This window comes from Hemicordylus capensis, chromosome 4, assembly GCF_027244095.1.
Source record: "Hemicordylus capensis ecotype Gifberg chromosome 4, rHemCap1.1.pri, whole genome shotgun sequence".
Classification (NCBI taxonomy): domain Eukaryota; kingdom Metazoa; phylum Chordata; class Lepidosauria; order Squamata; family Cordylidae; genus Hemicordylus; species Hemicordylus capensis.
Window position 1 is genome coordinate 42730153 of NC_069660.1, and position 19243 is coordinate 42749395.

The 19243-nt window shown below is 49.3% G+C and overlaps 1 protein-coding gene across 3 annotated transcripts in view; it reads right to left on the reverse strand.

Moving 5' to 3' along the window:
* The window catches only part of L3MBTL1 (L3MBTL histone methyl-lysine binding protein 1), a 71822-nt gene that overhangs the window by 21057 nt on the left and 31522 nt on the right, over positions 1–19243 (reverse strand). For 2 of the 3 annotated variants that reach the window (XM_053249203.1, XM_053249201.1), the window contains exons 10-15: positions 17301–17436; positions 16843–16943; positions 15677–15828; positions 14833–14909; positions 11677–11762; positions 11128–11238 (exon numbers count right to left, since the gene is read on the reverse strand). In XM_053249203.1, coding sequence (XP_053105178.1) covers positions 11128–11238; positions 11677–11762; positions 14833–14909; positions 15677–15828; positions 16843–16943; positions 17301–17436 — 663 coding nt within the window. The remainder of the gene's footprint in view (positions 1–11127; positions 11239–11676; positions 11763–14832; positions 14910–15676; positions 15829–16842; positions 16944–17300; positions 17437–19243) is intronic. The other variant, XM_053249202.1, reaches the window with a different exon arrangement.

Here is a 19243-nt window from a genome sequence, read left to right on the forward strand (position 1 = left end):
CCCCCACCCCCAGAGGATTCTGTTGTTGTTTCTTGTTGTCCCATATAATCAGTTTTGGTTCCCTGCTCCAAACTTGCCCCTCCAAGTCCAACCACACCCCACCCCAACCCCACCCCATCCAGCCTTCTCCCAAGTTTGCTGCTGCCAAACAGAGTCCAGTTTTCTTTGCTTGGTTCCACTTATTCATTTGCTATTATTAATTTGCAGCAATTGTGGTTTCATTGTCTCTGTTCACTTAGTGGCCCCCCTCAGAGTCTGTGTTTGGTTCCCCCTCCCCACACCCCCACACCCAAGTTTTTTCTGCTGGTTATAGTCTTTCTTTTCATTTTTTTTTTTTAAACTTCTGGCTTGTGTTCTCTTGATATATATTGCTTTATATATTTTGCTACCCTCCTCCTCCTCCTCCCCCCCCTGCCTGCCCCCCCCACCCTCCCTCCTCCCAGACCCTAGCCCAGGCCCAGCTCCTCCCCCAACCACCCCATCCAGCCTAATCGCTGCTGCTGCCCGAGTTGTTCCAGTTTCTCCTTTGCTGTTTGTTGTTGCCCCCTCCCCTTCCCCCCAACACCCCTCTGCCACACACTAGCCCCCAACCACACACACCCTCTCTGCCCCCCCCACCTCTTTTCCTCCTTGCCCCTGACTCTCTCCACTTACCCCAGGCCCCCTGCCACACACTAGCCCCAACCACACACACCCTCTCTGCTCCCCCCACCCCACCTCTTTTCCTCCTTGCCCCCGACTCTCTCCACTTACCCCAGGCCCCCTGCCACACACTAGCCCCCAACCACACACACCCTCTCTGCTCCCCCCACCCCACCTCTTTTCCTCCTTGCCCCTGACTCTCTCCACTTACCCCAGGCCCCCTGCCACACACTAGCCCCAACCACACACACCCTCTCTGCTCCCCCCACCCCACCTCTTTTTCTCCTTGCCCCCGACTCTCTCCACTTACCCCAGGCCCCCTGCCACACACTAGCCCCCAACCACACACACCCTCTCTGCTCCCCCCACCTCTTTGGACCGCTGCTACTGCTGTGTCCTCCCCCCACACCTGAATCCCCCCTCCCTGCTGCGCTGCGCTTCTCCTCTCTCCTCTTTCTCTCTATCATCTCTCTTTCTCCTCTCTCTCTCTTTCTTTTCTCTCTCTCTCCTCTCTTTCTCTTTGTCCCTGCCCCCCCTCTCTTTTCTCTCTCTCTTAGTCTTTTCTCTCTCTGCTCCCCTTCACTTTCCACCTCCTCTCCCACAGCTGCAGCCGCACACAGTAGCCTACCCACCTGGCGGCTGCCATCGGTTTTTTTTTTCTTTTTATAGTTTTTGGTTGATTTTGTCTCTGCTTGGGGGTGAGTTGAGCGACACAAATAGTGTTGTCTCCTCACTTCTGCCCCTCCATCGTTGTTGAACTACCCCGGTTGCCTGTGTGCCTCGTGCGGCCGCCCTGCTGTGTCTCAGCCCAGGGTGGCTGGCTGGCGGCGGCGAATCCGTGACCAGCAGTGAGCGGCAGGAGAAGGACCGGAAGAAGAGGGGTTAGTGCGTGTGCGATTGTGCACCTTTTGTTGCCCCTTTCTCTCCCTAGCTGGCGGTTTTAAATAGGGACACCCCTATTCTGAAATGCATTTGGGTGTGGGGAGGAGGGAGGGAACCTTGGAGAGGAGATGTACTGTTGTAAAACTTGTGTCTTCATGCCCATGCCCAGTAAAGAAATTGCTGCTGTGTGTTGCGTTGCATTGCATGCGTCTTGCAGGTGGTTTTTGAACAGGTGCCTTCCAGAGTGCTTCCTTGCCTCTGGGGCAGTCTGAGTGGGGTCCAGGGTTCTGATGCGATGCTGCCACTACATGCTGGGCCCATGCCATGCCAGAGTGCTTCCTTGCCTCTGGGGCAGTCTGAGTGGGGTCCTGGCTGGGCTCTGATGCTGCCACTACATGCTGGGCCCATGCCATGCCAGAGTGCTTCCTTGCCTCTGGGGCAGTCTGAGTGGGGTCCTGGCTGGGCTCTGATGCTGCCACTACATGCTGGGCCAATACACACGTATGATGATGATCATGATGTTCAATCCATGAGGCTGCCATCAAGTGCTGCTTGCTTGCCATGGCATTGGGCAGGCAGAGTCACAGAGTGGGTGGGTTCAACCTCTGTGTTGGTGTGACTGGGTTCTGGTTTTGGTTGTGTGCAATTTAGAGTCACTAAATAGGCTGCATTGAGTTTGATGCTCCCCCCACAGGAGCATTACTTGAGAACCACCCCCCAGAACCCACACTTTGTGTTCCAGTTCACTAAATAAGGGTTTCCTCCTTTGATCTGCAGGTTCCCAAGCGTTGACTGCATCCCTCCCCCACCCCCGGTAGGTGCTGTGCCCTCCCCCCATCCACTCTCCCCCCCCAAAAAAGCTAAAAACTTGCCACCCACACCACAACTACTCCACCCAACTGCCCGTGCCACCCTCCCACACCGGGGTTCCACCCTTTAACCCCCTATTTTTCTAAAAAAAACCCCTCCCAGACCCATCTCCCCAATTGGCTTGGTGGTTGACTCCCAAATTCAAAAAGGACACCCTCCCCCTCACTTCGATTGGCTTCCCCCCCCATATCAAAAAGTCTTCCTTTCCCCCCAATTGGCTTCCTTTTTTGAAAACAAACTTCCCCCCCGCCGCCTCCAAATCAGCTGCCTTTTTTTTGGCCCCTAAGCCCCTCCAAATTATTTTTCTGACCCTGTCTGGCCTTCCTCCTAAAGTCTCCCTCCTTCTGACCTAGCAGCATGTCTGAGCGCCGTGTGGCGGGCAGGGCTCGCTCAAGGCTGGCAGGCAGAGGTGGGAGAGGCCAGGTGCGGGGTGCGCCTGCGGCACGGGGAGGGAGAGGACGCGGGGAGCCTGAGGACACCCCAGTTCTCCCCATTGGAGAATTCTTTGCTCCGGCCCCATCTTTGGTGCGCAGGATTCAGTTCCCCACGCCTGCTGCCGCCAATCGCGGCAGAGGCACTGTTAGGGCTGTGGCGGGTCCCTCCTCGCCGGCGGCACCAGGTGCTGCTGAGCTACTGCCAGTTGTTGAGGTGGAGGAGACTGTGGAGTTGGAAGAGCAGGTAGAGGGCGGTGAGGACCGTGCGGCTGGCAGCGATGCAGCCAGGTTCTCCCTCCCTCTGGGGCCCCTTCCCCCATCCTTTCGCCGCTCAGTGGGGCCCCCCTCGTGAAGCCCGACACTCTGGTGGGGAGCGGTCTGGCGAGGTGGTGGTGGAGAGGCCTGCCTCTCCGATGCCAGTTGAGCCGGGCCCTTCCTCCGCTGTGGAGGGCGGAAGGGGCGGGTTGGGTGGCAGCAGTGGGCAGGCAGCGGCGGCCGCCCCCCCCCTAGGACTGCAGCCACCCTGCGAGAAACGGCCTAGGACGGCGCCCAGGGCGCAGGAGGCCAAGGGCAGTGGTGCATGGGTGCATTTTGAGGTCCCTCAAGATGACCCATTCCACGCCCGCTGTGTCCACTGCAGGATGCTTGTCAGCCGTGGAAGGGACCCTGCGCACCTGGGTACGACGCCTATGTGGAGACACCTAGAGCGTCACCACCCAGGTCTCAGGGGACAGGCTGGCAGCGCTAGTGCGCCTTGTGCATCTGCCACTAGGGCGGGCAGCGGCAGTGTGCCAGCCAGCAGGCAGGCTACACTGCCCGTCCAGCGGTGGACGCAGTCCTCGGGCAGCCAGCGTATTGTTCGCGTGGACCATCATCACCTCACCTGCCTCATAAGGGAGATGATTTCCACCGATGACCAGCCGTTTCAGGTGGTCGAGAACAACGGCTTCCGCCGGATTCTCCAATACCTGGCTCCCGAATACGTCATCCCCTCAAGGACGACGTTCAGCCGGAACGTGGTCCCCTCCCTGTACCGCCGGTGCAGGGAGCTCGTGTCGGCCGAGCTGCGTGCAGCTCCGGCCGGGACAAGCGTGCATTTCACGACTGACCTCTGGACCAGTGTCAGTGGGATGCACGCTTCTTTCCTGGCCCTCACTGCCCACTGGTGGGGACCGGAGAGTGAGGGGACCTCCGCGGGCGATGCTTCCGGGTCCGGCGCGGCTCCCGCTGCACTACGGCACAGGTGGGCCGTCCTGCACGTGGAGACGATGGACACGAGGCACACCGCGGAGGAGGTGGCGGCCGTACTCGACCGCCAGATAGAGGAGTGGATTGGCGGGTGTCCACACCTCTCCCGCGGCTTCATTGTCACCGACAATGGAGCCAACGTTACCGCCGCTGTCGAGACAGTCATGGACTGTGTGAACATACGGTGTATGGCACACACGCTCCATCTGACCGTCAGGGACGCCCTTGGCCTTAAGGAGCTGAAGGCGTCCCAGGAGAAGGGGGTCCGCCCCATCGCAGCTGCTGTTGCTGCCACGGCCTCGCTTGTGGATAAGTCCCGCAAGCTGGCCGCCCACTTCCACCGCAGCGAGAAGTCCAGGAGACTGCTTCGCCAGAAGCAGGATGACCTTGGCCTTCCTCGCCATCTCATCCCTACGGATGTGGAGACGCGGTGGAACTCCACCTTCCTCCTGTTCCAGCGCCTGTTGGAGCAGGAGAGAGCCCTTGTCGCCCTGGTGAGGGACGAGTCCTTGGATGTCTGCGACTTCTCGAACGCAGAGTGGAAGCAGATGTCCGAGGCGGTGTCGGCACTCGAGCCCTTCCAGCTTGCCACGAAGGGCTTGTGTGGCGACACCACTCCCTTGAGCCAGGCGCTGCCCACAGCTGTTGGTCTCGAGAAGCTGATGGGTGGACTCCATATCTCTCTGACCACGCCAGAGGGTCCTGCTCTGGCTGGGAGGCTGAGGTCTGGGGTTGACAAGCGGCTCGTTGATGTGCTGGGAGACAGGGGGAGTATGTCCTCGCTTGTCTCTGTCACCCAGCCCTCAAGGGCAATGCCGTGAGTGCCGACGACTTGCCCAGGTGGAAGGGCATCCTGGTCGAGAAGGTTAGGGAGGAGGAGGCCGCTAGGGCCCGCAGAGACCAGGGTGTTGGTAGTGGTGCGGGGGCAGCCCTCGCGGCCCAACCCGCACCCAGCAGCAGCATGGGCGGCCAGCCGGCGTCAGCTTCCCCTTCCCCTCCCTCTTCCCAGTCCAGCAGCGCGGCATCCCAGGCGGCGCCATCGCAGCAGCCATTTGCTACCGACTCGAGATCCGCCCAGTGGTTTCAGCGGTTCTGCTATGGCGCCATGCCTGGTATGCGGGAGGCTCGACCTGCCAGGCCCCCCTCCAGTGCTGAGCAATGCGTTGCGCAGTACTTGGAGGAGCCTGTGGAGGGAGACGGCGTGGACTGCGCACAGTTCTGGGCGAGCCGCCGCCAAGTCTGGCCGGACCTGGCGGTGGTGGCTGTGCGCCTCCTCTCCTGCCCCCCAACCAGTGTCCAGAGCGAGCGGGTGTTTTCACGTGCCGGGGACGTGGTGACACCCTCTCGCTCCCGCTTGGACCCTGGTCTGGTGGAGCAGCTGGTCTTCCTTAAGGTGAACCTCCCCCTGTTGGGCTACCCCAAGCTGCAGTTTGAGACGGGCGAGTGATTACCGTGGGTTGCCCCATGGTTGGTCACCTGCCTGGCTCGACCTCTGCTTATCCCTACCCTCCCCCCTTCCACCTCTAGCTGAGCTGACGTGACAGATGCTGAGCCGTGCCAGCCAGTCGCAGCGTGTAGTGTGCCCACACAGAGATGCAGTTGTAGTAGTAGTTGTAGTGCTGCGACTGGCCAGATGTTTACAATGCCCACGCCCACCTAAAAAGAAACCCAATGCTGACCAGCACAGGCCCTTTATCTATCCAACTGTCAGCATTTGGGGACCTGGCGTGGGCACGGCACACCCCCCCAAAGTAGCACAGCCCACGGAGTACTAGACTTAGCGGCAGCGGCGGGTATACGTTCAAAAATGCAGTGTAGATATGTAAATACTAGTAAATAAACATGTAAATAATTTTTTCTTTAAAAACCCCATGTCAAAATCAAGCCTCAAAATTATGCAAAAGAAAGAAAAAAAGGTGACAAAGGGAGAACAAAATGATGAATGCCAAATGAATTGATTTTATTGAAAATGTCACCAGAAATCATGTGTGGGGGGCTTGGTTTACATGGAGAAAATGATTGGGTGATTTTTTGAAATGAAACGAATGAATTATTATCATCTTATGTTCATCTTGATTGTGGTCACTGTTGATGTTGGCTGATGGCAAAAAACCCAAAACCATCAGAATAGCAATGAACTGGCTGCCAACACAACATATTGATTGATAACTGTGCAGGGGGGGAATTGGGTCTCTGTGTGTGTGTGTGGTGCAGGCTCAGTCTGTCTCTTCCTGTTGTGTGTCTGTCTGTCTGTCTGTCTGTGTGAATGGATGCCTAGCACTGTCTCTGTGTGTGGATGCTTTCTGTGTGTAGTGTGGTGTGTGTCTGTCTACATGTTTTTTTTCCTCCCCCCCATGCCTCCCTCCATCCTTCCCCTCTCATCCTCTCCCCTTCCTCTTCACCACCTTCCATCCTCCCTCCCTTCCAGCCCACCACCGCCTCACCTGCCCCCAACCCCGGTCTGGCAGATGATGAGAGTCTGGTCTCTCCCACCGAAGCACACACGTGAGCACGTGTGTGCACAAATATGTGGCTGACCAACTCTGAGCCGGACCCTCCCCCCTTCAATCCCCTCTACATCCCTCTCCCCCTCCCCTTTCCTCCCCCCTGCCTCCCTGCCTCCCTCCCCCCTCCTAGCTAGCAGCGCACACATACACACACAAAACACCTGTGGTGGCAAACACCACCAGCACACATGCACTCACACTGGTGCCACCACCACCTCTGCCTTGGGCCTCTGTGTCCTTGAGCAGATATGTGGTGGTGGACCAGAGAAGCATTTCTTTCCAGCAAGGCAAAAGGCATGCACTCACTGCACACACACACACACACACACACACACACGAAGAGGTGAAGACGAGAAGAGGCAACTTCTAGAACCAGCAGCAGCAGGTGAGTGTCGTGTAATTGTGTTGCTTCCCAAGGCCACTGCCCATGCTCAATGCTCAGTCTGCTGAAACTAAAGAACTAGCTACAATCACCCTTCCTCACATGCAGCTCAGCTCAGCTCAGCTGCACAGCACACTGACTAACTAGACACTACAGCTGGTGGTAGAAAAAACAGAAGTCTAGATTCTAGAAGATGTCCTGGTGGATTTTAAACTTTCAAATCTGTGCTAGGATTGCCTTGCCTCCTCCTCCTCCTCCTGCCTGTAATTGTGCCCTCTCCCCTTGCAGTTGCGCCGTCGTGATGGGTTGGTGATGTGCGTGCACCGTCTACTTGTTAGCTCTCTCCTCCTCATGTTGGCTGGGCTTGCCAGGCACTGGCTGGCAGCAGCTGTTGGCTGTGTGCTAGGCTCAGGCTGTGGCGCGCGTGACTGGACTGGGAATGTTATTGTAGCGGCAACACTGGTTGTGGTGGTAGCAGTAGTAGCTGTTGTTGTTTCTGGGCTGGTGGCTGCTGGCCTGTGCTGACTCTGCGCACTTGGTCTGGTCTGGTCTGGTCATTGGGATGCAGATGTAGGGTGTGTGTGCATCATCCATGGGGAGCATCAGAGCAGAGCAGAGCAGGTTGGCTGGCTTCTGTCTGTCGGGCCTAGTCAGTGGCAGGCACTGAGTGAGGCGGTGGTTTCTTTGGGCATCACGTCACCCATCATGCAGAGCGGCAGGTCTGCTGCTCTGCTGCTCCGCCTCCTGCTTCTTCTCTGTGTGTGCTGCTCTTGTGCTTAGTGTGCTGCTCCGCTGCTGCTGCTGTGCTGGCAGGCAGCACAGCAGTGGCCTTTTTGTTAGATCAGAGAGTGGGTGTTGTCTCTCTGAGTGTCCTCCTCTTACTTGCTTGGATAGGAGTGGTGGTAGTAGGTAGGCATTAAGATGGACTGACTAGGTGTTACGTGTTAGGGCGCCCAGAGAGAGGGGCCAAAAAGATGGGGTGGCAATTGTTGGGTTGCTCCTAGTATTATTGGTGAATTTCTGAAGAAATTTTTTTTTCCCATTGGCTAGAATGGGGGTTCGGGGCTGCCCCAGACCCGCCTCTGTGGGGTGGCAGCACCGCCAAAGTGGGTCCGGGGCCATGGCAAAAATGCCCTCAGTCCCTCCCAGCAATCCCCGTAGAGATAGGAGTGATGGTTCTGTTGTTTTTCTGAGGTGTTCTGAGTGAGTGTGGATTCTGTGATAGCAAATGAGAGTGGATTCATGGTGTCTCATTGGAAATCTCATTAGCTATCATAGAATCTACACTCAGAACACCTCAGAAAAACAACAGAACCATCACTCCTATCTATCTCTACGGGGATTGCAGGGAGGGACTGAGGGCATTTTTGCCATGGCCCCGGACCCACTTTGGGGGTGCTGCCACCCCACAGAGGCGGGTCTGGGGCAGCCCCAAACCCCCATTCTAGGCAATGGAAAAAAATTTTTCTTCAAAAATTCACCAATAATACTAGGAGCAACCAATTGCCTTGGGATTTTTGGGGTGGAGGACACCCATGGGTGGCTACCACCCACCCCAGCTTTTTTGCCCCTAAGGGCTCCACATTGTGAGTTATGGGCAAGAATTAATTTTTTAAAAAAAAATTGTAAAAAATCAGAGGAAGGTCCAATCGACTTGAAATTTGGGTGGCAGGTAGAACACAATGTCCCCTTCAAAACCAGCCACTTTTTGTGATCCGAACCGGTTCGGTTCGGAACCGAACCGGACCGGGGGGGTGGTCCGGCAAAACCAGAACCGAACCTCCCCGGTCTGGTCCGGACCCGGTCCGGACCCGAACCGAACCGGGAGAACCGGTTTTATGCACATCCCTAGTGTCGGTTCAGACCAGAGTGCCCCGAGAGCAACACATAGCAGACTCCAGTGGAAGATGCTGGAAGGTGAGAGCCCCTCCCCGCCCCGCACCGCCCACCTTGGTCAGGTTATTAGAACACAGAGTTCTTTAAATAATGCCTAGTTTGGGGAAGGGGGATTAGGTGGGTAGCAGTGTTCCCTCTAACAGGGATTTCCAGATGTTGTTGACTACAACTCCCAGAATCCCCAGCCAAAGGCCATTGCAGCTGGGGATGCTGGAAGTTGTAGTCAACAACTTCTGGAAATCCCTGATAGAGGGAACACTCATGGGTAGTGGCAGATTTCTAGGAATGGGGGAGTGATTCCATGCCCTTTGCCTTCCCTTCCATTAGACTAACTTGCCCCATTGTTGCTCAGTTACCTCAAAAAAGAAAAAAGCCCCACTCCACAAATAAAGCCTGCTTCTTTATTTGGGGGATTTAGTTTTGCTAGCTTCTTTGTGTGCACTACAGTGCTATGTGTGTGGCACACATACAATAAATAGACCACCACCAACCCTACACTCCCTTAAAGGGGCTTGTTCTCCTCCCCAATCCCCATCAGAATTAGGGCTTAAATTAAAAGGGGTAGGCATAAGCTCAGGGAGAGGCAGCTTGAAATCCAGCAACCTGAACACCTGATCCCTCAGGATGTTCCGACTCAGCAGAACTACAGCTTTCTCTTGCTCTGGCACCTTGATAACGGCAGAACTTGGGTGCCTGCCTGCCTGCTTGCTTTGAGTTGTGGTTTGGTCTGTTTGTGGGATGGTGTTGTTGCAAGAAATGGACAGCAGCGGCTCCCTGTGTAATATTTATTGGTGACTGCTGTGTTGAGCTCCATGTCTGGCTTTGAGAGTATTTTGTGCTTCACTCAGTGCTCTGGTCTGTTCTGCAAACTGCATTGCAAGGTGTACTCAGTCAAAATGTGGCTGAAGAGGTAATTCTAGTTGAGCTTCGGGCTTGCTGGCTTCTAAGGGTGCTGCTGTGGCAGCTGTTGAAGTGCTGAAGTAAGGAGTCATAGTTGTGTGTGTCGTGGACAATAGGCCAGCCCAATTTTTAAACCCCTCCTGCCCCCCACAAGTGAACAGAACCACTCTGGCTATGGATAGAGGCATGAACTTTGGGGAGGAATAGTGTGAGTCAAGAAAACTGCTTGCTTAGAGACATCGCTGTAAATACCTCTGCCTAATTGCTTCCAAACCATCTGGCCGGTTTCTCCTCTTTGATATATTTATTACTCTTAGATGTGTATCAGAACAGCCTGGCCAAGCTCCATCCTTTGCCTGGAATTCACACCCCTCTTTCCTCCCCCCTCTCCCGCTTTTCTGTCCTAATTCCCTAATTGCTCACTGAATGGACATACTAGGGGCTTTTTCTTCTCAAAGACAATGTTTTTTGTTGCACGCTGGAGCTAGCAGAGGGAAGGCATCTGTGGTGGCATAAGACTGAAGATGGAAGTGTAAGAGATTGAGCTGTGGAACATCCCCGCAACAGCATATGGAATTTTCAATTCATCATACATAACAGGTTCAAAAGGAGAAAAGGTTCCTACGGGTTGGTTTTTGGTTTTTTTTTCATGGGGGGAGGTTTTTAAAAAATTAAAAATTGCCCACTTGCCCATTTATTTTATGGGTTGGGTGGTAGGTAGCACCTATCATGCCCTACCACCCAACCCACTTTTGTGTCCGTAGGACCTACACATGGGGAGCAATGGGGTTATTCAATTTCCCCATGGTTCTCTATGGTTGAATCACAAACTTTTCAAGCTGATTTGTTGAAATGGTCAGCAGTAGCAGGCTGTTTTGACAAATCAATTTGAGTATTTACAATTCGATTCGATCTTGAATCGCAAAAACAGATTTGTGCAAATCTCTACAATAAACTTCATCTGGGAGATCTGGCCAATTGCAATTACCAGCTGCCCTCAAATATGATAATAATTTTTAAACATTAGAAAAGACATGGCCAACTAATTGCAGAAGTGTGGGGACCCACCTTTTAGTGTAAATGTGTCCATTGCTCTTAGACTCGGTACAATATTTAAAGTGACCCACATGCTGTGTTTTCCTGGTTTCCTATCCCTCCCCTTTGCAAAATGCCTTTTCTCTTCACACAGACTCCATTTCTGTACTTTAAATAAGCAGCGGGGAAAGGAAAAGATATTTCTTCCAGGTGCTTCCATTTACTAGGTACAACTGAACATCACAGAAGCAAGAAAGCAGAGATACGGAGGAGAGCACTGGCAAGCAGTGAAATGATGCACTGACAAGCACAAAACAGCTGAGAAACCCACCTTTATCCTGTAGTCTTCCACATCCTCAACACTGGCTGCTCGAATCAGGGAGGGAGTCTTTCGATCTACTGCCTCCAGCTTCATGTTGATGAGAAAGCTATGGGGTTCCCTCTGGAGAGAGAAGAATGAGGAGCACAGAAGAGAAATGGAGTGGATGAAACAACATTTCCTTTCCCCCTGCCCAATCTCTTTTCCCTATGAATTCACATTTTCCCTATGAATTCACATTTTGTTTCTTATTTGGAGATCTGCAAGTGCTTTCGTTCAGTGACCCATATCAGCATGACCGTAAATAAGTGGGACTTCAATACTTTGGCACAACAAAGTAATTCCCAAGCTCAGGAGCACGAAAGCTGGCACACTGCTAAAACATTCCATCTGAAAATAGCTGATTTGGCTGGGGAAGTTTGCCTTTTGTGACTGCACAGGTGAGAACCTTTACTTAAATTTGCCATCCATGAAAGCCAAGTCTCCCTCCCTGCCCCACCCTTTCTGAAAATATATCTGCAAAGATATGTCAGAGGCTGTGAAGAGATAGAGACTACTCACCACCTTAAAGGCCCAAGCTGGCACTGCAGAAGCACCTGTTTCCATTAAGTATTTTTCCCAGCTGAAGTTCTCAGGATCAGGGTAGTCTGGAAATGAAAGAGTCTGCCAGATAACAAGCTTTTGCTAGAGAGGCCTTAGTATCCTTCAAAGAGTTGGAATAAATCCTCTGGAACTCAAAAGGTGGCCATTACTATTCTGCAACAAAGTGCAGTTCACTGGCCAGTTCAAAACGGTCATTGTGGCTTTCCTCAAACACAAAATATGTCTTCCACAAGCACTACATAACTAATGTCCAGGCATATTGCACTATTGCTAATGAAAATCAAAAATTAAACAAGAAGCTTTAATATCATTCCTTTAAACATATAAAATTATTCCAATAATTACATTCATCATTTCAAACATTAAATAGTAAGGGGGGGGGAAGTTAAATTATTCTTATACATACAAAATTATTCCAGTAATAAATAGCTATTTTAAAACTCAATATTTATTTCAACTCAGTTCTGAAGTCTGATGCCACGAACACATAATTTAAACTTACAGTGTAGCCAAACTTGAGATCTTATTTGCCTGCATCTCTTAGCCTTACCAGTTCAGAGATTTTTGACATCTGAACTATAAACCAATAACCAAACCTTCTCAATCCATTCCTGATGTCAGCTTATCACAATTCTCCCAGTTCTTTGCTATTGTCATCTTTGCAGCTGTCAGTAAACTAGATATTAATGTTCTATGTTTCCTTGATATTGTAGGCATAATCTCCAACAATATTTTAGGGTCCAACAATCTAATCTAATTCCAATTATTCTACTAAAATTCTGTGTTACCATTTTCCAATAATTCTGAATTTTTTTACACTCCTTCCACATATGCAAAAAGTCAGCTTGAACCTCTTCACATTTCCAGCATTTCACTCTTGTTTTATTTAGCCTATTAGGAGTTAAGGACCACTGATACATTTTATAGAAACATTCTCTCCTATTTAAACATATTGATTTTGCAGCCTCTACTCTGAATTAGGGATGTGCAACATGGGCGTACCATTAATAAGACAAAGGGAGATGAATGTCTCCTGGCCCACAGCCTCTGAGGGGCCCCCAAGTCCAGTCCTTTCCTTCTCTCCAGTCCCGTAGCCAGGAGTGTGAGCTGCAGTCCCCCCCAAGCAGGTTCATTGTGACTTCTGATTTCCCATTTGTCAGTCAGAGCGGAGGAGAGCAGCAGCGGCTGTTGCAGCAGCAGAGAGGCTTCTAATCTTGCACTCCTCCCCCACTTGGCACTGAGTGCAGTTAGCTAGGACTGGGAGCTAGCAAGGTGTTCAAGTGGAAAGGAAAGTCAAACAACTCTTAACTGTGTGTGATTTTCCCCCTGCTTCCCACATTTATGGAGTGAGCGAGTGAGTGAGTGGGAGAGTGCTTATGCCTGAGCTATTTTTAACTTTTTAAAAATGATTTTAAATTATTGGGTTCTTTCCTGTAAGTCCTGATGACCCATGTAAAGTTATCTTCTTCCAACTTGCAATGAGTTGTTTTCCTCTCTGTGGAAAGAGGGGGTGGTGGTAGGGGGTTTATTGATTGGTTCTTTGATGGTGCTGTGGTTGCTGAAAATATATGCAATTGTTTTTCAACCAAACAAGTTCTTTAAAAAATGTTCCTTGCTCCAAGAATGGCTCACAATACTTGAGGGTTGGGGAAGAGTGGAGCTAGCCTAGCATCCTTCCTGATTGTTTGCTAATTTTAAACTGGTTTGCCTGGATATCCCTTCACCTGCCTCTTCCAAATAAAAAATATTGTTTTTTAAAAAGAAAATCCTGCCATGCTACAGTCTTGACAAAAATTGTTAAGCTTGGAACAGAAGCTTTCTTTCAAACCCACGGAAGGGGAGGAGAGCTGGTCTTATAGTAGCAAGCATGAATTGCCCTCTGTATTACACAAAGCTGATACTGTTGCATTATTTGGTTCTGCTGTTTACACCTTGGAACTGTAGTCTCCTGTCCTCTGTTAATCTGCTACACTATATTACACATGTCTTTAATGTACTTCTGCAGCAGAGACATAGGGCCAGGAGAAGGAGAGGAAAGCAGAAAGGGCCCCTTTTTAAAATAGTCTCCAGGCCCATTCCAACCTTGGTAAGGCTGGTAGACCAGGGCTCCGCCCCAGACTTGGCGCTCAAAACATTTCAAGTTTGTTTCATTGAAACAGCCTGCTTGACCACTGTTTTGATGGAACATTTCAAGCATTTTGTGTTTTGTTTCAAGCGAAACAAAATGCAAAATCCGTTTCATGCATACCCCTACTCTGAGTACTACTTGCCATTCTGCCTCTGCTATAATACTCTGCAACATTTTTGTCCACATCATATTAAAATATTCACTTTTTGATGTTTCCTCACTCATCAGTAATTTGTACTGCTTCAATATTAATACTGTATTTGTTTTTGTAGCCTTATATAAAAACAAATTTAGAATAATCATTTTTGAGAACATTAGATCTAATTTTAGCTCTAATTTTATAGATCTCTTAAAATTTAAATTTTACCATTACTATTTAATCTTTGAAATTATATGTATAGTTTTGTATGTTAAAATAAAAATTTAAGAAGCTGAAGTAGTAATAAGCACCATCCCTAAAGCGTGCCAGATTGCCAGTGTGGCATAGTTGCCCGAGAGTCAGACTACAACCAGGGAGTCTCAGGTCAAATCCCCACTCAGCCATGGAAGCCACTGGGTGGCTATAAGCCAGATACCATCTCTTGGCCTAATCTACCTCACAGGGTTGTTGTAGGGATAAAAGGGGAGGGATGCCACCTTGAGCTCCTTGGTGGGAAGGTAGGATAAAAATCTGCTATGTAAATAAGACATCTGCTTATTATGAACTGAAAAATCCTGGTTTTCTTTGCTCTATAAATCTTGCTTTGATGTCCATTTCAGCAAAGATTTTAGGCTACTTCACGTGTTACTTTTTCTGACACAAAAATGATCTCTGTGTCCAAAGTGGTATGCATTTTATAAAATATGAATGGTGCCATGAATGTCTAGTTGGCCACAGATTAATCTCTGGCATGGAGAAAGTAACAAGCAATAGGGACCAAGGGGGACAGATCTCATGTGTAGAAGCAGCTGTGGCAAGAGACACTCGACAACGATTGCATATTCACCTTGAGGTGGTGTGAGGGGTTTCCCATGCTCCTGACACCAACCAACTGAGTGGATATAGGGACTACTGGGGTCACACCTGCAATGCAAATGAAATGGTTGAAATGGCATGAAACCAATACATACTCATCAGTCCCCAACCACATGCCCAGTCATCACTGTTGACCTGGAATTTCTTTTAGGCAAGTGGTATTTAAAAATATCTAAATAAATCTGTTTTTATCTGCCACAGCAGTGACTTAGTGTTCCTGTCAGCCAGATATACCTGGCATTCTATATCTGTCAGCCAGATATACCTGGCATGTGAAGCAGAAATGTCACTAAGAACACTTTAAAATGTATATTATGAAAAATAATAACCACAAAACAACCTTTAGATTTATTTGCTCTCCCTGCAAGTACTAGCTGTATTATGTATAGCACAGAATTGGAAATTTCAAAATGCCTCAACAATTTCACACTGGACCCATAAAGTCAAAAATAAGGTGGCCATGCAAAAACTGAGCAAGTCCAAATAGTAGAAGGCCACAAAATATGATACATGGGTCCCATTTTAATTGCACATGACTGAATTGTTGCAATCAAGATACCAATAAAAGGCAAAACATTGGTTAGTGAGAGAATCCTAGAGCGACAGAAGGAAGCATGACCCAACTGGCGATGAGCACTACATCTGATAGAAATTTCACTAATTTCATCATCATCATCACTTCCCTCAAAATTCCTTAAATGTATTTCACCCCTGAGCACAAGAATTCTCTAAATTAGCCTTGAATTTTACTTGCAGAATTCAGTGGAAACAACAGACCCAATAAAGTTGCTGTTTTGGACTCATCTCTCACCTACCAGTAGTCATAGGTGTCATCCCAGTTATCAAAGTGCACCAAAAAGCGATTGTCCACCACATCTGTCACTGTGGCAACGCATATCAAAGAAGGATTCATGCGGTCCACTGCTTCAAGTTTCATGCCTACTTGGAATCCTGTCGGAGAGGCATTCTGAGGAGAGCCAAGGCAGAAATTGTCAGTCCCCTTGCCCATATGCACTTCAGAGCTACCCAACATGCTTCAAGGAAGCATGGTGCAGGAGCAGTGTGTGAAGGGCATGAACATGTGAACAGGGCAGTTGCGTGGGGCTTTCCTGTGCAATTGGCACTCCACCTTAAAGCAAGGGTTCTCAACTGTGGGCCGCCAGATGCGCTTGGATAACGTCCATCATCCCCAGCCACAAAGGACAGAGACTGCTGTGACTAGAGATGATGGGAGTTGTAGTCATGTTATTTATGAGCTGCCCTAAGCACCAGAGGGGCAGGGTATAAATCTTTCAAATACATTTAAATAAATCAATAGTCCAACAACATGTGGGGACCCAAGGTTGAGAACTCCTGCCTTGAGGGAAAGCCCTGTTGCCTTAATGCAGGTGCGACTGGAAATCAGGAGGCTCCTTCCACTGAAAGAGACAGAGTACAAAGCTAACTCTGGTAGGGGGTCAGTTTTAATCAGCGAGGCTGTGAGTTAAGGACAATCTTGCTTATGGTTTGAGGCGACTGTATTACTGTATTCAGGGACAAAAAAGAAAATATTAAAAGTAATGTTTCCTTCTTGCAGTGTCTTGTAAACTTTCTTTGTTTAATTATGTTCTCCTACACTCCTTCAACTTACTGTTTCAAAAAGTATGTTCTCCTACACTCCTTCAACTTACTGTTTCAAAAAGGCAACATACAAAAAACAGTTTCAGTAATTTATTTAAATCAATCAATTGATGAATCTCTTATTCATCCAATAATTACTCTATTAACTGGATTATTAATTCAATAAAATTATTTTAACTGAATGACAGCCATAATTTTTACTATATATGCATCCAAGCTTAACACATTTATCTAAAACCATCCATTAGGGACACTCTAAGGATGCAATCATTTTACTGCACAAAAGTCAACTTCTCTTGTTACCATTTCAAGAGTACATATAAAAGATATTCTTTCCTATGAGGAAGTGGCAACCACTCACACTGTCTGGGGTCACAAAGAGGTGCTTAGGAGCTGCTTGAGCTTTGGTTATCCTCAGATAGTTGGCCCAGTTGAATTCTTCTTCCTTGTAACCTAAACACCCTCGAGTAAGGGAAGAACAAGAGAAACCATATCAGTGAGCTCCATACCTCCCAGTTTGGTCTTCAGAAACTGCAGTGAATGGGGATAGTGCTTCTTAGGGTGTTTTCAGATGTCAGTTTCCTCTGTGACAGCATCAGCCAAAAGAGAACATCCTGCAAAGGGTGATGAGGTCTCTTTCTTTCTAGATTGGATTCCTCCAACATAAGACCCAGCACGCAGTTGCATTCTCTATCTCTACATGCTAGCAGCCCCTGCACTTGTTCCACCACCTCCACTCCATGGGGTGCTAGTTTCACCAAACAGACAGAAGGCCCTCTTTGAGCTGTGCCTGCAGACACAAGGTCCCAGTTCACCAACCTTTGGGGGGCTGGAGTTTGTGTCCTGTTTTCTCAAACCAGCCAGCAGGATGAATGTTGGGGGAATTAGCATTCAGCCAGAAATCATGACATTCAGAGTAGCCATCAAAATGAAGGCGCATCCTGTAACCACATACCTGCGTGCAGGAAAAGCAAGACAAAGAGACATTCCATCTCACCATGTGTATTTTCTTTTTATGAACCTTCCTAAATATCCTGACCTATTTAATATTCCATCTCTGGCCAACAGGAGGCAGATTTGTAAAAGTTCTGACAGCTGGAACCATCCTTCTTATCATCAGGGTGTTTTCCGGACTATGAGATTTGCAACCGTGTTGCAAAGTGTGATGGAATAGTGCAACAATTTAAAGCTGAGAGTAAAGTGTCATTCAATGCTTCGTTGTAGGCTGGTGGCCATTCATATTTTCAATCCATTGCAATGTGTTTTCAAGGCAGGACTGAAAATATTCTCCTTGAAACACGTTTATCTGCTCCATTTGGGCCAATGGAGTTGCGGGGGTGGGTGAGTGTTGACATGAAATTGGGGGGGGGGGGTAATTTCTCAGCTGCCTTGCACAAATCCACCAGCAGGGGGAAGTGCTGTTTCAAAACAAAAATCTCATTTTGTCTTGCATCATTCCAGTTTTGTGCAAGAAAAATCAGCCGGTGGTGGGGGGGGGGGGGAGAGAAGACAGGAAAGGACTGGCACACCTCCAGAGAAAGAAAGAAAGAAAGAGAGAGAGGGAAAAGGCAGAGAGGAGGCGAACGCTCCTCCAGTGAGGGCTGTGAGATTGCACAGAAGTCAATGAATCATGATTCAATTCAATGGACCTCCTTTTAAGTAAGTAACTGTTCTCTCTCCCTGACCTTTGCCTTGTAGTAAGCAAGTGGGATTACACAGAAGTAAATGATCTAGTTCAATGGGCTTCCTCTTCAGCAAAAAGTGCATGAGAAAGTGTTGGATTCAGAAATCTGCTCAGCTGCTCTCCCCTCCCCTTCTGTGTTGACAAGCTCAAGTTTATTGGAAGCAAGTGGAGGAAGAGGGAGGTGTGAGGTTGGGATCTGTGGGGAGGAAAGGAGGGGAGAGCTGAGGTTTCTCCCTGCCTGCCCACAGCAAGGGGACAGAGGAAGCAAGCACGCGGCGTGGGGTGGGCAATGAACTGTCCATACTGCAACACACTACAACACATAAAATGCGGGGCAAGGCTCCCTACAATGGAAAAATACAGCTACTTTCCTACAGCGCATTTACAACGTTGTAGGGCAAAAATGCATAATTAAAATTCAAATCAAGGCATGGGAAATATGAATGGAACCCTGCTGACAACGCAGCAACATCGATGTGGAAACACGGGCGATACGAATGGGCACTTAGCAGATACATTGCGAGTACGTTGCAGACTGTAATCTTGAAAACGCACAGTTGTTGACATTACTGAGCGAGATGGATCTGGCTCAGTAGAGGCCACTGCCTATGATCCTTCTATACATTAATGGAGAGGAGAGCCAGTCTTGTGGCAGTGAGCAGAAATTGTCCCCTTTGCTAAGCAGGGTTTGCATTTGTAAGGATGACTACTTGTGAACACTGTCTGCTGGGAGATATTCCTCTTATGGGATGGGGCCATAGCTTAGTGGTATAGCATCTGTTAACATGAAGAAGGTCCCAGGTTCAATCCCTGGCATGTCCAGGTAGGCCTGGAAAAGTCTCCTCCCTGAAACAAGCCTCCTAAACTTTGGAGAGCCACTGCCAGTTAGTGTAGACTGAGCTAGATGGATCAATGGTCTGACTCGGCATAAGGCAGTTTCCTATGTTCCAAACCTTTTTAAAAAACCACTATTCCCTCATGGCAAGGATAGTTCAAGCTCTCTTTGGTTATGTAGAGATGCTATGCATGGGCTTACTTGGGGTAGCTTCAGACTTGTGGTTCCACCACAAGTCTGCTT